We start from the raw sequence: 17,201 nt of genomic DNA on the forward strand, positions 1-17,201 counted from the left end.
GAACAATTTTTTCAGAAGGAGCAGCCACTTGAATGTTTAGAGCATACAGATTGTTCTCAGAAATGTGTCTCAGCCAAAAGACATGACATGGCAGTACAGCTGTGGTGTCTCTCACAAATACCTTTCCTAGTCAGAGAGTTTATCATGTGGTTTGCTATACATTATCTAGAACAAGGACCAGGCTAGTTCTTATCAAGACTGTAAAGAATACCTTGCGACTGAAATGTTCCCTATAATTCTTAATATCCCTTCACTGAAAAAGGTTTCTCTATACTAAAGATCCACTGAAACCATCTCTTTAATATCACTTGCCTTGCAAATTTGGGATTTCTTGGGATGAATAATATTTACTTACAAAAGACATTATGCTAAGTAATTCTTGGTAAATGTTCTCCCTGGACTGCTATATTTTCTGGAGAGTTTTGCTAAGCTGCTATATGCAAATGTTTCATGCAAATTGGCCTGAAAAAAAGTCAGTTTGCTTGTGAGGGTTTTTTTCCCCATACATCAAGCTGTGTTCTCTAGCCACACCTCTATGGTACTTCTTAAGGATGTAAGAAGTTCAAATACTGTGCAGTAAAACAGCAGTTTCTCCTTTTGCAGCATATCAGCACACACTCTGTATACAATCTACTACTATTTACTTTTCTGCAGGTACTGTTCTCTTGTCACTGCTTTCCACTGTGGCTGGTGCACTGGAAGGAGCTGCAACGGGCTGGCTCTTAAGTTTTAATATTAAGGCTTGTGCCTGGGAAATTTCTATTGCTTTTCCCCCTCTCCTGCTGCTCCTAATCGCATTCACCAGTCTTGGGATAAAGCATTATAAAAAAAAAAAAAAAAGAAAGCTTGAGCTCTAGTGTGCTGTAATCTCACAGCCACTTAGTGGCAAAATGCAACTTTGGTTTTTGTAAGTCTTAGGGAAAACACTGGAGTTTCTGTTCCCCGAGGTGACATGGCTGCAGAAGGTAAATCACATGGCTGGGCCCTGGCTGAGAATATTCTTATTTTGGCTCCCTAGAGTTGAAAACTAAGGGGAACAAAGAATGAGGCATCTACTGGTTTCTGAAAGTATGACACAGCCAATACACGTGTGGCTGACTGTGCAGAGACAGTATCAGTTTTTCAGTGCATAAAATAAAAATACCCACCTATGTATCTTTCTTCCTGTAAATGCTCTGTCACCTCTGAGCTAATGAATTCTGCTAAAGAGAAACACAGTCACAAGTGGACACCAAAACTATCTTATGCATCTGCACTTCCATCTGCTTTCAAAAAGAAGCTGGTACATAGTACAGAAGTGTTATGTTAAATGTTAGCTGCTTTTCCTCTGCTTCACACTAAGCAGAGGTGTCTGTGGAATGAAATGCCTCTTGGACTGAATGGGCAAGTAAACATTCACTTTGCTATGGTAGCATACATCCCCAGCTGAAGGAGCCTCAAACCAAGCAACAGTGCCAGACGCTGTCATTTGGGATCAGACAGCTGGCTGCATTGATTCATTTGTTCTACAGTGCTCTGTTACAAACCACATACTCCTCCTTGCCTATGTGTTTGTTCTGTGTTGGCTCCAGTTCCTTCTTCCATAGGTCCCAATGATGTAACAGCCATGCAGTGTGTGATACACTCTACTTGCAGTGCTCTGTAGCTCTGTAAGAGAGTGCCAAGAGGCCTGAGTCTGAGTGCAGGTGCTGCTCCTTACTGGGCAGGCTGTGTGGGTAATGGAAGAATTCCCAGATGCTGGTTCCCCGGGCAGGATGGTGCATGTTGTCAGCAAGATGGACCTGACTGAATTTCCTGCGCCTTGACCTACTTGAGTATCTGTTGTTTTGAGCTGTGCTCCTCCTCTGGAGTAACAGCAGGGGCAGCTCAGGAGTAATGGGAAGATGAGCCAGCTTGTGCTTGGCAAAAGGGAGGTAGGTGTTGGGCAATGCAGTGCTGCTCTCATCACCTCTGTTCTTCTCTTGCCTAGCTTTGGGGTCATTCCGAGCACCCCACTGGCCATTCACACACCTCTGATGCCAAACCAAAGTATTGATGTCTCCCTGCCCCTCAACACTCTGGGACCAGTCATGAAAATGGAGCCTCTGAACAACCTCCAGGTAAGGACTGTCTCATTCTGGGCAGGGGGGAGATCAGCAGGCGCTCTACCCAGTTTGGCTGGGCCAACACAATGTGGTAAGACTCTAGTAACAAAATACTGTCTATAGGGTAACCAGGCGGACCTCATGGATTTAGGCCATGCATCTGGCCAGAACTTCTTCCTGTTCCTCTTTCTAGTCTCTCCCAGAAGGACTGAGGCAGAGACTTCTTGAATTTTATGACTTTTCAAACACCTCAGACCCACTGCTTCAGTGTAGATTAAGGTCTTTGTTCAATAACACTCTTCTGTAAACTGGGCATGAGGTTTGGTTGGGCTTAGGACCTGGAGCTGGTCTGAACAGAGAAAGTGCATGCCTGTGGTGGAGCAGGCAGCAAGAGCTGTCAGCGAGAATTGAGGCAATTAAAGGAAATGCAGGAAAGATGACAACTGCTGAGTGATTAATATTTCTCTAGTGCTCTTAACTTCCAGGGTGTTTTACAAAGGCATTGGCACATCCCTACCACAGATAGCTTAATCCAAGGCAAACAAGATGTGTTCCAGGAAGGGCAGAGGAGAAATGACGTAAGCAGATAATGTTTCATTAATGAGGCTGTTGGGTCATGTCGGGGACAGCATTCCCTAGAAGAGTCTTTTTATCAAGTTTGGGCTGCCAATCTGATCTGGGGAGATATTCCCCTCTGATTTGGACCAGAGACTGTTTTTCTTCAGTCCTGGTGTGCTTCGGGGGCCTTGGTCTTGAAGTTCTCATCAAGCAGACGGTTATCCCTCGAAGGAGGCTCTTCCCCACTGCTGCCATGTGCAGCCAGTCTGGAGCAGAGCTCAGTGAGTGACTCCTGCCTCTGCTCCGTGTAGCTGGCTCCTCCAGGATGGCTTTCCCACTATCCCAAAGATGCAGTTAACTTGCACTGTAGTGTGTCTCACTCGCCTCGAGTCTCCAGGAGATGGAACTAGGTTAGGCTCCTGTAGCGTAGCAGCCCATAGAGGGGAATATTTTGAAGCAGCTCGTGCTCTTTTTAGATTGAGAATGCAATGGATGTTACTATTTATTCTGCCTGAGCAACTGTTTTTTCCCTTCTTTTGACTTCCATTCTGGGGCTTATGACTTATTGATGAGTCTTTGGGCAAACAGCTTGAAATAGCTTCTCTGGCACTCAAACGAGCAGTCCTACACTCCAACTCTGAGCTCAGTCATGCGATGGGGGAGCATGCGGACAGTGAATGAATTACATGTGCTTGTCTTCCACAGAGGGCCCTTCCAGCTTGTGGAAAAGCTGGATTTCTTTTACGTCCAGGTCATGAAGATGAGGTTGTATCACTGCATTTGGGTCAGCTGTGGTAAAATCTACCTCCTGCTCTGAAGGAAATTTGGAAGTCTCTAGGAGGTGACAGTCCTGCTCTGTCTCCATAACACTGGGGACTCTCTCAACAAGGCATTCTCAAGTTTCTGCTTCCTTTGATCACAAAGGAAGTGAAGTATTTGGGTTATTAAATCTCTAAAGGAATTGGAACACAGTTTGTTTCTTGTACCATCTTCTGCTAGAACAAAGCAAAGAGAAAACATGCGAGGAAACCTCCAGCTACCTTATATTGAGACAGCGGAGCATTCATTAGTGCCAGACTTAGCTGCTAATTTGCTAGCGCTCTCATTGCCATAGAAGTTGGCTGCCCTTTTACAATTGGGGAAGCTGCCATATGGAGTAATAGTATATTTCTCTGCAAAGAGTTGAATCATGATAGCAGATGCCAAGTTAAAAAGAGCACTCCCCTTACTTTTTTGACAGTAGTGGGTTTGATGGAGATCTGTCATTGCCCTGACAGCCAAGGCTCTGGTTTTGTTTTGTGAGTGCATGTAGAAATTATCTGTCTTGAAACATTCAGAAATCGTTTTGGTGACCTACTTAAGGAACAATTTATAGCATAATATAGGAGTAGAGCATACAAATGTTCTTGTATTCATTGAAGAACCAAAACACTCATCAAGTTGAATTTGCTTAATGTGTTTTTTTCTGAGCTGGGGAACATTGAAGTAGATGCAGGACTGGTTTGAACCTGAGGACCTTATGTTCATCTCCTGCTCTGGTGGGGCATTTTTGTTTTAATAACAAGAAAAATAAGTCGTGAAGTAACTAAACTGATAGCTTTCAACTTATTGTCATGTTAATTAGAAACTTCAAAGACGAGTTGTACATTCCTTAGGCAACTATTTCAGAAGTAATGAATTCAAGTCTTGTTCAGGTTATTTTTACTACCATTTCTAATCCTTCACCCAGTACAGCTGGTTTAATCTTAACATTTGTAATCATGAAAAGCAACTGAAATATTTGACAAGTTAACAAAAGCCATTTTTACAAGATGAGGAAGACTGAAATATTTTCAGAGGCTTTCTTTGGTAAAATATAACTGAAGTGTCTTCTGTTTGCCAGTCACCTTGCATCTTGTGATAATTGTAGTTATTTATGCGCTGCTAACTTTTGCTGGGGGATGCTCTTGCGGTGCCCTATCAGTATTTTGGAGGCTACCTGGCAGCACCTGCCCAGAGCTGCCTCTGCAGGGCATGGCACTTGTAAATGCTAACAAGGTCTTGTCCAAAGGTGTGCGAGAGACTGCGCTGAGCTTCATGAGTATTTGATAGCTGTGTCTCATTTGCCATCCAGGGAGATGGCTCTAGTAGTTGTACGGACTTGCTTGGGTCCTGTGGTTGCCTTTTCACAAAGCATCAATACCCCTCTGATGACACGTAGGCTGCTAGGGTCATAGGTAGTGGGAGAGAAGAGTTGGAGTGGGTGAGGTATCTTTGCCACTGTGTGTGAGACCTTGAGCTCTCAAAGAGAAAAATGGGTTCTGAAATAGGAATTTGTGTTAGTGAGGGATATTAACTCTTTCCAGATACTTCTTCAAGTCAAATTTGGAATAAGAAAATGCCTGGGATGAGAGCCTTTCTATGCTAAAGAGAACTACTGTTCCTAATAAATGGCCTTTTGAGGGCTGTGAAATCAGAATGTGCAGTTTGTTCATTTGGGTACATGAGAATTGCTCCCCTAACCCTGGAAATGGGTGAAGTGGAGCCAGCCTCCTTCTGAGAGCTTTGGAGCTCAGGCCTGGCCTGTCATGGCATGAATAAGATAATCTCTTCGGTGAGATGGTAACCACTTGCAGGAGACGATACAGTTGAAAATAAGCTGCAGGGACTGCTGGAGCTGTAGTGAGTCTGCCTGAGCCTGGAGCATTGCCATTCTCTTGGGATCCACATTCAGAATTGACAGTCAGCATGTTGCATTACCTGCTATCAACTGCCAGGGCTGTTTTTTGTGGCTAGTGAGCATGCAGCTGAAAGAGGCTTAGCTTCAGTTTTCCAAAATGCCTGTAAAATGATTTGGCGAGTATCAAAAGGGAAGAATCTGCCAGCTGCATTTCTTCCTGAAAAGTGACACTTGGAAACAGAGACCTGTCCCTTGCTGCTGAGCAGTGTGAGGTGCAGAACAGTTTTGTTTCTTCCAATGAGTTTGGCAAAACATTGCTATAAAGGCAGATGAAGGTGCAGCTTCTTCATTGAGAAAAGATTGGTCTTGCTAATGCAATGGATCATACTTATCCTTCCATGCTCAGTTCTGCTGTAACTCACCATCTGCGCTCCTCCACTCTTCACTCTCTTGCTTGCAATGCAGAACCGCTGGAGCTCACATTCACCAGAAGTGTTACTGTATCTCGGGTCACAAATGCAGAGCTCTCGGTACTTGGAAACAGATTTCACACATTCAACTCTCCATAAAAACAAGACTGAGAATCAGCATGAGCAGCAAGTCCAGCCAGCAGATGTTCTCCCTTCAGAGCCTGCTTGATAAATAGCGATGTTATCAGCCTCTGTGTGAGCTGGGTCAAAATGACTGGGCCAACCGCCACAGAACAGCCTTGGGTAGCTAGATGTGGAAGGTGCTTTCTTGGATTTATTGCTTAGGTTATTTTTTTTAATAGCCTCTACTAGAGAGGGTCTTATTCCAGCAAAGAAGAGAACCCTCTTGGGAGCAGCCTGAATTAAGGACTCGGATCACAGCTTGGCGTCTGCAGCCAGTTCCTAGCTCAGCTGCAGAGAGCTGTTGGCTTGCCGATTAAAGGCAGGTCTGCCACACAGTACAGCACATTTGATTAAAATGTACATTTTGAACTTCAAGTACAGCCAGGCACACACGAGAGCATAACCCTCCCAGTAACTCGCTGTTCCTTGACCGCTGACGTGAAGCGGCGTGCGGGGAGATGACAGGGCAGCCAGGGGCGAGCACCCAGCCTTGCTGTCTGCTCACAGCTCCGCTGCCTGGGCTCCAGACTTGTGCCTGTAGGTAGAGCATCCGCCTGGCAGCGGCTGTCGAGCGCCCGCAGGATCCTGAGAACCCTACCTGTCAAACAAAATGAAGTGAAGTAGCTAGCACTCCCCGGGGGCATCTGACAGCCAGAGCAGCAGACTGTCACAGAATAAACCATGACCTTGTGCTGGCAGAGGTAAAAAAGGCTCTGCAGAGGAAAGTTCTTCTCGCCTTAACAGTTTGGCTGTTACCAGGCTCTAAAGCAAACCCAACATGAAGTAAATCCTTAATTTAGTGTAGGTGCTAATGGGATTCCAAGTGGGTATGTTGTGTACTTGCTGCTGATGGAAAGCATCTGTGTTGCTTTCAGACTTGACTTTGAAAGTCGGTTCTTATGCTCGAGTCTGGGATTTAAAGCATTGGAAACCTACACTATTGAAGAAAATAACTTAGCATTGTTCTCATGAGGTACCTCTTCCGCAAAATACCATGTGTTGGCTATCAGGGTTGCATTGCAAGAAAGGGTAACAGAAGTGTGCTTATGCTGCAAGGTGAGCAAATACAACCTAGGGCTTGTTTCTAGAGGTGCTGCTTCCTCTAGTCAGATTGTGAACAAGTGATTATGAACCCTGTGCCAATTTTTAGTGAGCTCGCACCTTTTCAGCAGTGAAGCATCACATGAAAATCTGGTACCTTTTGACTTTATTCCTCAGAAGCTTTGTGGTCTGCTTGACTAAATTCACAAGGTAGTATTATTTTTTTTTCTTCCTTTCAAAAAGACCGTAGATGGAAAGCCATTTTTATTTAAAATGCTTCTGTTTTAATTCTCACATGTCTGAAGCTTTAACATGTCATGTTAAAGAGTTATTAGTTCATGTCCAGATCGCCAGGTTAAAGCTGCAGAACCACAGGCAAAGTTAGTCTGGACTGGAGGATTTACTGCATGCAAGTGGAGGTTCCTTTCAGGAATACCAAAACTGGAGAGACTTCTCAGCTGCTGTTATCACTTTAGATGCCACTGTTGTCTCAGGCTGATGTTCCCACCTGAGGAGCACTGGATTCTTTTGGTACTCCGTTTCTCACAGGTGCTGCTTTCTGCCTGCAGTTGCTTTTGTAGCCTGTCAGATGGCATTGGATGCTCCTGATGTGGCAGTGCAAAGGTTGAAGCCCATGACCTTGGAAGGCTGTTATGAGCTGTCAGGACCTCTTAGCCTCTCCCTAGTGCAAGTTTCCCCATCCAGGTACCTGTAGGTGCCTTTTTGTGGCCCAGATCTGGGGGACCACAGCACTGACACAGCACTGTATACCTGTCTGTTCAGAGGAAGTACATGGTGTTGCACGGTGGAAGCTAGTCTTGAAAAGCTTACTGGGACCAGTGTCGTCTCAGTGCTATAGGTTTAAGGAGACTGTAGCTTTTTTCTTTCCTATTTGCAAATATTATTTGTAACAGCTGGTTTCTGCACCATTACAGATCCTTGCAAAGTGACACGTGATGTCATTACTGAACCCAGTGATGCAGTTTGGGAGGAAAGCTGGCATGTGGCTTGCTTTTCTTTGCTGAGAAGAAATTGCACTTCAGAGCATCTTAATTGGGTAGCTCTCCAGAGTATAGGCAAAGCAGCTTACTCAGTATGTTTCTGCAAAGTTGAGAAGCAGGTCAGCAGATACCTTTTTATAGCATTCCTATAACTGCAGGGACAGGGTTAGCATATTAATTTGGAGTGTGCCTCTAGAACCGTGACTGGAGAGAAGGCACTGCTTTCCAGCCCCTCTTGTAAGAAACTGCTGTTGTATGGTAACAGTTAGCTACAAAAGCTAAGTAATCTCTGTTGTTCTAAGGCAAGGCAATTAATCACTAAATCAGAGTTGGAAAAGATCTTAGGTGATGCAGTGTAGTCCCTGCTATGCTTTGGTTTTCTACAGTTCTTATTGAGAGTACTGTCAAGACTGATTTTAAATATTCCAAGCACTGGAGCTTCTCTCTTCCTCAGGAGAATTTTGTGCTGCTTAATATTTCTCACTATCGAGTTTTCCCAGACGTTTAGCCTAAATTTTCCATCTTCTGGCTCATCTCCATGACATATCCAAGCATAAGCATCTGGAATGTCTACACTACTCTCTCTTCCCCAGCTGTCCCCTCCCAGACTCGGAGGTGTGTTTGGCTACTCACCTAGTCTGTTCAATCATATTTTGCAGAGGTGAATCCCTTGAGTCCATCCACCAGTCTGCTTTTACCCCTCTAGCTTTGGTGCCTCTAGCTGAAAGACTAGACACTCCACGAGTATGACACCAGCAGTCAAAGCACGTAACAGCTCCCTGTTACAGGGGACTGTTTCCATTTTTTCCTAGGTTGCACCATCATTTACATGGCTTTAGCAGGCTTTAAATTAATCCCTTCTTAAGCTGGTTTGCACTGTGGGAATTAAATATTAAGCTGCTACCTTTAGTGATGGCTGAAAGTAGAAACCCCACAGACTATCACATCTACCTTTCTGCTATTCTTTGCACTGCTGGGACCTTCTCAATTGCTAGAAGGGTTCATTTGGGGGCTTGGTCTCCTACCACTTGCCCTCTGGCTTGCATACATGTCTAATCAGCTGACTTGTGTTTGAATTCTCTGGTTTATTCCCCTCCCTTGTCTATCAGCAGCTGTTTTTACTGATATTTAGGGATGTCTTTTTAAACCTGCCACTATGAGACAATAGATTTTTGTCAACAGGACACTAATATATATATTAATGTGAGCGGAGTTTGTCTTGGCATAAATCTTTGTAGCAGCAAATTTATTTCTTTGGCTCAGCATTTAGCATGTCTGGTTTGTGTTTCAGCTGGATGACAGATTGGAGCACTCCTTCTGGAATTTTTCAAAGGAAGGAAGAGCTCAAATGGCTCCTGAAATTCAGGGCTCCCCACACAATCTCAATTCTAGGTCTCTTACAGGCTGTTTCCTTCGTTGCAAGCAATGGCAGGTGTCTGCTGAACGGTACTCCTGTGACAGGCTATCACTATCTGGGATGATGGAAGGAGAGTGTGAGAGGCATAGAAATAAGGTCCAGAGCTACCTTTTTCTGTGCTATATTATGACAGTGCACTTTCTCAGACCTCCAGTTTGCTCCTGCTGTATCATCAGCTCTCAGCCTGGGGAAAACTGAAAGTGAGGTTGCTCTTTGTGTGAGCAGAGATTAGTTGGTAATGTGGCAAGCATGGGTGATAAAAGGCAATCCAGTGCATCTCCCAGTCTGGCGGAGTTTAATGACACTGAGAATTAAGTCTTTTTTAAGTGATCTTTTTTTACCTGCCCTGATTGCTCTGTAGCAGAGCTTTCTTCTTCCAGAGTCAACACCCAGCACACATTTGCTGTATAGCTTTCACTAAGGTAAACACAGGAGACTTGGGAGATGGCGCAAGGAAGGTGCGGGCAATAGACCCACCTCAGGCTTTTTAGAAACTGTCCGGGCTGAGATACTACTAACTGAGGAGGTGAAAAATAAAGAAATGGAAGTGAAAATAAAGAATACACAGGGTTCTGGAGCTGGGGAATTATAAGAGTGACATGGCAAAGAGGGGTGATGAAGAAGCTCATGTGCAGAATGACAGACATGATAGTAGCTGTGCACAGCCAAGAGGTATGAATGTACCTCGGAGGTGGAAGTGAGGGGAGGGAGAGGCTGAACAAGAGCAGAAAAGAGCAAGGGTGCTGGCTGTGACCCTGTCAGTGCAATTGGCTCTGAAGCAGCATGGTGAAATGCTCACAGGAGAAGATTGAGCAGCTTTTAGTGAAAATGGAATGAGCACAGAGGGGTGGGACTGATCCTTGCCTGAAACTGCTCAGAAGCTCAGTAACATCTCTCCAGGTAGTCTCACATTCAGAGCTGGCCCCTGCTCAGAGGGAGCACTCCAGGGTGTGTGGGCAGGCCATGAGACTGTGCAAAATCTTGAGATCCCTTTGGACTTCCATCTGATAGAGACTCTTTAACCCTGCTGTTTCTTCTGTAACAGGTGGCTGTGAAAAACAACATTGATGTCTTTTACTTCAGCTGCCTGATTCCTCTCAACGTGCTTTTCGTAGAGGATGGCAAAATGGGTGAGTGCTTTTAGGTCTGTGGTCAGACTGTGCTTGCAGCACCCAGCTGGGTGCAGTTGTCTCACAGCTGAGATTCACGTGTACTTGGCCGTGACCTTCATGCCAATGCATCTTAGCAGCCTGAACTGATCTGGTTTGATAGCCTGTCCCCGTTGTCCTGCGGCTCCGATATTGCCAGAACCCAAGTCCTCTGGTCTGATTCTCTCTGCCAGACAAGGAGTGGATCTGTTTTCTTTGAGGCTTTATTTGGTGTTTGTTTTGTTTGGGGTTTTTCTGAGGGTTTGATTCACTCAAATGTGTCTAGGGTTTAATTCATTTATTCCTGGTCACCTTTTATTAAATTGTTGATGGAATTGATTGGGAAGTTGCTTGAACAGCAGCTTTCACTAATGTAATCCTAAACGTGTGGATCTCCATTTTTCTTGTCAAATCCCACCTGTTCTTAGTTTGTAAACAGCTCATATGGTAAAGATTGTCTCTGGTTTGGGGGTTCCAAAATTCCATCAAAGCTTTGTTGCTTCTACAGTGAGACTGGGGTGATTATAGGAGCAAATCCTGGATCTGTCCATGTCGGGGCAAAATGTGACCAAAAGATCTTTTGTGTGTCTACCTTGTAACATTCTGCAGTTAATTAACTAATGCTGTGGTCCTGTGATGATCCAGGAGTGCTGATAGTCTTTCTCATTCCTAGAGCGCCAGGTCTTCCTTGCAACATGGAAAGATATTCCAAATGAAAACGAGCTTCAGTTCCAGATTAAAGACTGTCACTTGAATGCTGGTGAGTAGCTTAATTCTACCATGCTGAGAGCACTTTTGATGTATGGTCATTATACAACACTTTACTAGTAGCATTGTCTATGGCTAATGGATAGATGAACAGAACAGCCTTGGATTCTAGGGCTTGTTTCAGTCAAAAACTTTAGCTGCGTCTCCATAAAAGCAGATCTAAAATCCCAGATCTTAGATTTTACCTATCTGGTGTTTTTTTTTCATTCTGGACCTTGTATTCTTGTTTTTCTCTTTTTCACTTTGCTTCTCTGCAAAGCTGCTCTTTTAAATAGAGCTGAATATGATGTTGGGGCGGTTCAGCAATCCTGTGCTGCTAGTGTGTGTTTCAGGCAAGGTGTTCCAGCCCTGACTTTAACGTACTGCATAATCCTGGGCCAGTTACTTCACCGTTCAGCATCTGCTTGCTTCTTTCTGTTGTGAAATAAAATGTTTTGACATCTATGGAGGACAGGCCATGTGAGAAGAGTTTTGGTCTGCTGTTGTTAGCTGCTTTGCTGATGTGTTTTGGTCATACTCTGTCCCATTGAGCTCTGTGTTTAGCTGACTAGTTGCCTCTGTGAGCATCCTACTTGTACGTATGACCTTACCACTGCTGAAGGATGAGGCGAGTGTAAAAAAGGTGGAATGGGGCCAGCATAACAGCTTTGATCCTGTTCAGGAGGTTCTGGACAGGAGCCAAGTGATTCTACCAAAAGCTGCTGTGTTTCACAGAGGAAAAAAGTGTCTTGATTACAAACCCCGTAACCTTTTTATTTTCTGTGTCTGCTATTACACAATGAACACCCTCTTGCTTCAATTGTAGACAGAAACCATGGGTCTCTTTGTACTCATAATTATTATGATTTTGGAATATAAAAGATGGAGCACATGAGAGGGGAAAAAATAGCAGCTGTTGGACCTTATGACTTGATTTTACTGTGGGGTTTCAAGTGAGAACGACCTCTGTTCCTCCCCCAGCCATCCTGCTGCTCCTGACCGAGCTTGGCATAGCCTCTCCCCTTGTGCTGCAGTGCTGCTGCCAGTAGCATCTTCTGCCCCGGCCGTGCCTGAACCACACTGTCCAGGGCTCTTTGTATCTCAAATCAGAAACCTTGCTAACTTCTCACGTTTGGCACTGGGGTGTTGCGGTGCTGGTTAGCAGAGGATGGAGTTGGGAGGGAGAGAGCGAGTGTGCGTGGCTGGGAAGATGAGCGCTGGTGATCCTGCAGACTGGCCCGTGCTTCCTTCTCCCTCCAGAAAAAAATGTTAGAAAGTGTAGAGTGTCAGGTGATGCTCCACATTCCGGGAGGGTTTGCCAGCTCAAGACCAGACTGCTTGCCCGGGCCTGCCAGAATTAGTGATCTTCAGCGGAGAACACGTTACCAGCTCGCAGGGGGAGCATGGGAATGCTGGGCGGTTTCTCTGCGGTGGTATCCGCAGCCCTTGCCAGGGCTCAGATGAGAAGAGGCTTCTCTTGGTGCTTTAGCAAGAGCCCTGGCCGCGGGGCCTCTCCTGAGCACGATCCGTCACTCGGGATGATTGGGGGTGTGCAGGATCTGCCAGCCTCTTTGGCTTATGTACGGGAGAAAGTGGGTCATGTCTCATAAACAGATTTCAAACTTCCATCCGCTGAAGCTTCTCTTTTTGTATTTCCGCTGCTGACACCTCCTCCCTCTTGTGACTATACTGTCAGTTTCTTTCCTTGACCACCTGGGCTTCAGCACGGAGCAGGCCAGTAGCTTGCAGGAGGGAAAATTAAGAAAATCTTGTGTGCTTGTCTTAGTCCCTTGTATTTTAACTACCAGTGCAGCCCTGACACTGTCTGCTGCTCACCTTGATTTCATCTCAGCAGTAACCTCCTCTAGCACAGACCGTCCTAAGAGCATCAAGCCTCACCTGTACAAGGATCAGCCAGACCCCACACCCCGTGGAGGGCTGGGCTTCCAGCATCCTCAGGGATGGAGACTTCTCGCAGTGTGGCAAGTGGCTGGTCATGCACACCAGGGCAGAGGTGAGATAAGCTGGATGAGCTCTAACAACAGCTGAATCCATCTTGCTACTAATTTATACCAGAGCAAGGGTACGTGTCTGGCCATGTGCCGCAGCAGGGCGATAGTCTTTCAGGATTCACAATCTTGATCATTTCCATCCAGTGAAAATAGCCTTGTTTTAAGACACCTCCCTTCTTCCAAGAATAGCAGCTCTGGGTATAAATCTTTAGGAACTTTTTCCTTGTGGAGGAAACACTGGTTCACGTTCAAAAGACTCTTGTAGGAGATGCCTAACCAGAATAAAGCCCTCGACTTGGGCTGTCGGCAGTTCTATTGTTCACTGATGAAATACTGCTGCGTGCAGCTCTCGTATCAGTGCATAAAATAAGGTAATCAACGGCTGCCATGGCAGAGCTCTGTAGAACAAAGTCTGCAGATTTCAACAGCTCCTAACTAAAACTTAGGAGACGCTGGGTTTTTGCAGCCCTCCAGCACAGGCTAAAAGCTCCTAAGCGCCGCCGGTGCGGCAGAGGTGTGCGGCCGCCATGTGAATCGCTCTCCCTCCTCTCGCGCCCGCTCAGATAAGTAATTCATGCCTAGTGTGAGCCCACCCACTTGGCGACGAGTTGCCGTTGAGGCTCGGGGATGCACTGTGCCATTCATGCTTTGGTCGAACCCATTCCAGCCCCGTGAAGCTGTGAGCTAAAAATACCTCTGCTCCCAGCTGATGTGCCCTAATCGCAGCACTACCAGCCGCTTCCGTAGAGCCGCGCGGCTGCAGCAGGCGTCGGACAGATGGAGCAGAGCGTGGCTGCTGCTGGGTGGAGGGCTGATCAGAAGTGTCTGGCTTTTCATCTCCAGGCTGCAAAGAGCCTTGGCTTTCCTGAGCGCTCAGATCTGTGCTGTTTCTGTACTGTGTGAGAAGTGGGGCTGAAGTTATGTGCTGACATGCAGGAGGCACTACCAAACAGCTGAACGGGGGATGCTGATTTTCTTCAAGGGAGAAACTGAAATTTGAATTTCTTTAAACCAATGTGAAATGGGCTTGAAACGGGGATTGATTTTTTTTAGGGGGCTGGGATTTTATCTGTCAAGAAAACAACTTGTGCGTTTCTTGTACATCCAGGGCTGTCTGTCACTGTACAACTGTCACCTTACAGCACCTCCTGTGTAAACTGCAAGCTTTTTCCTGGGTTATTTCTTTTGTCCCTTCAAACAAAACCAAGATAAACGCAGTCCATCAGTGGAGATGCTTCTGTGTGAGTCTGTGCTCCCAGGCCTTTGCAGCTGAAAGATCCATCCTGTGCCCACCAGGCAAGCCAAATAGGCTTGAATTGAGCTTCGATGCTTTGCAACAGGGATGCCAGAAAAAGCTCCTACCCCTGGCAGCTCACCCCAGAGAAAGAAAATCTTGGCTGATGCAGGTAACCCACAGCACCACAAGCTGAATCCTAGGATGAGGTGCCAGGTTGCAGGTACCCTTAAATGATCAGAGCTTGCCACTCTGATCCCTGTTTCCAGCATCTTTCTCTCAAAAAAAACCCCAAACCCCAACAAACCAAGTCCTGGACCCTTGAAGGGAGTCCCAGTGACTCGGAGAGAGATGAGTGCTTAAGGGATTTGGGGCTCAGGTTCCCAGCAGTGAGAGCTGGCGCTGGCCTGAGGCTGTTCTTCAGGGCTGGAGCCATATGGCCACGGAGAAGTGAGTCCCTCTGGAGTTGTATTGTGGGGCCAAGGTGTACTAAGGATGTGCTGCACATCTTGAATTCATTAGAGCTATTTCCTGCATCTGCCTCTTAGGAGGGGGTTCTGATAGTGCTATGAAAGACAACTTGTAATCAAAACACAAGGTCATGGTTATACCACAGAATTCTCATCTCTGATGAATCCAGTGCTAAATTAACTGATTTGGGGGAATTTTTTTAAATGAAAATATAAGAATCTAGTGGATGAAAATAGATTCCTAGACTGTCATAGCTCAAATAATCTGGGTGCTGGTGGTACAACTATACCAACTGAGGTTTCCCTTGCAACTGAGCATGTGCTAAAGCTCTGTTTGCCTTGTTTACACTGTATTTTCAACATGCTAAGTTTCATTAAATTTTAAAAGGACCGCTACATTAAGCTAAGATATGCAAATCAGATTAGCTAAATGTTTTTCTTTTTTTAAATTCTGCTTACCCAAACCCACAGAGTGAAAGAGGACAAGCTGACTTGCACATGGAGATTGAATGCCATTAAATAGGAAATTAAATAGGAAGCAATTAGTTGCTGTGCTGTTCAGCAGTTCTAGGAACTTTGGGTTTGCTTGCTTATTACTGGTCCACAATTTGGTGTGAAACCACAGCTTTTGTGTTTGCAGTTGAATATGGCTTTGTTGGTATGCAGTGGTCACTTTGTTCCTCCCACCACCCCTGAGTAATTTATTAATGCTAGAACAAAGAGAAATTGGATTTTCTTGGTAGAACAACCTGGGGGACAATCATACAGAAGCTTTCCCAGTATGGTTTGTTTTTTTTTCTTGTATGTGCAAATCTAGTAACCTGATTGTTTAATAAATTATAGAACTCATGCATATTGTGTCTTGTAATAAATGTACTGTCATAATATTGACCGAAGTGCCTCCCTGCTGGATCAGAAACTGCATATGTTTGGTATTTGAATGCAGCCCAAAGGCTGGATGCTCAGAACCATTCAGGTGTTGCTAGAAATGGCATGGGGTTGTTTTCAGCTACCACAGCATAAAACACAGTCATTAAATTCTACTTCCTGATATTCAGTGCTTGTTGCAAAATGTCACAAAGGTCCCAGTTCAAAAAAAGGTCTATTGTGGATGTTGATTCTGAGCTGTGTGTGTCCTCTGTGAAAACCCCTCTTGTTGCCAATTGCTCATCTTGGCTGTTTTGACTTTGGAAGTGAAATTCTTAAGCTGTATGGGATTTAAGCATGTCCTTTGCTTTACCCAGAAGGAAAGTGTTGTTGAAAAGAATTGGATTACTTCAGTGCAAGGGAGGAGACCTTGTGCAGCTGTTCTTCCCTGCGTGCCCGTGTTTCCATGTGTGCTATTTAGTTGTTGGACTGAGGTAGGGTAAAGAATTCTGTTTTAAAAACAAAAGAAAATGAAAACAAACAAACTGAAAAACTCCACAGACAAACAAAAAGACTCAACCCTGGAAGATGGACTGATGTCAGGCTTCCCTGGCCTTGGTGAGGGGGAAATCTTACTGTATCCTTACATTGTGCTTCAAGAGGGTTTTGAGAATAAACATTGAGCCAAAAGAAAAAGCCCTGCAGAAAGATGCTTAGCAAGGTGGGATGTAGACTGTGCTGGCTTGTAGAAGGGCTCGTGTGGCTCTGGTTTGCAGTCACCAGACCCGATGTGTGCGGGGAGATGTGTGCCCAGGCAGCCCGGCTCAGCCCTCCTGCCTGCGCTGGCACCAACCAGGACTTGGCTGGGTGCTGCGCACTCGCTCGGAGACCAGCAGCCCCCTTCAGAGCTGGCCTCAGCTCTCTGCTCCCAGCAAATATCTGCCTTTTAAAATTTTTTTTTTTTTAAAGACTGTGCTGTCACATGGCATTAGTGGTCCTGCCTTCAGCCAGGCACAGCCTGGCACTGTTGCTTAGCAACTCTGCCCGATCTCCAAAATCCAAAATGCTGATACTGGGGAGCACAGGAGGGATGGGAGCTGCTACCTGGGGGGGAAAGGGAATAGGCTCTCGCCAGTCTCTAAATCTGTGCTGAGAGAGGGGGCAGGAGGAGTCAGGTAAAGCCAAGCATCAGCACTCCAGCCTGCTCACGACTGCTCTGGGTGTCTGCCTGAGACAGGGTATATTTTGGTGGGGTTTCTTGCACTCTTCAGAGGGTAACTGAGGTCAGACAGGGAAGGTGGAAAACAGCGGAGTTGCCCTGCCTCAGTTGCCCTCCCTGTACCCCCCTACAAGCACATCCCTGATCAGAA

The 17,201-nt window shown here is 45.6% G+C and overlaps 1 protein-coding gene across 3 annotated transcripts in view; it reads left to right on the plus strand.

Annotated features, from left to right (window-relative positions):
• The window catches only part of AP2B1 (adaptor related protein complex 2 subunit beta 1), a 79,340-nt gene that overhangs the window by 56,302 nt on the left and 5,837 nt on the right, over window positions 1-17,201 (plus strand). For all 3 annotated transcript variants that reach the window (XM_074922509.1, XM_074922512.1, XM_074922511.1), the window contains 3 exons: window positions 1,970-2,099; window positions 10,399-10,483; window positions 11,175-11,261. In XM_074922509.1, the coding sequence (XP_074778610.1) occupies window positions 1,970-2,099; window positions 10,399-10,483; window positions 11,175-11,261 (302 nt within the window). The remainder of the gene's footprint in view (window positions 1-1,969; window positions 2,100-10,398; window positions 10,484-11,174; window positions 11,262-17,201) is intronic.

The sequence above is a fragment of the Athene noctua genome, chromosome 19 (genome assembly GCF_965140245.1).
Source record: "Athene noctua chromosome 19, bAthNoc1.hap1.1, whole genome shotgun sequence".
In the NCBI taxonomy this organism is placed as follows: Eukaryota; Metazoa; Chordata; class Aves; order Strigiformes; family Strigidae; genus Athene; species Athene noctua.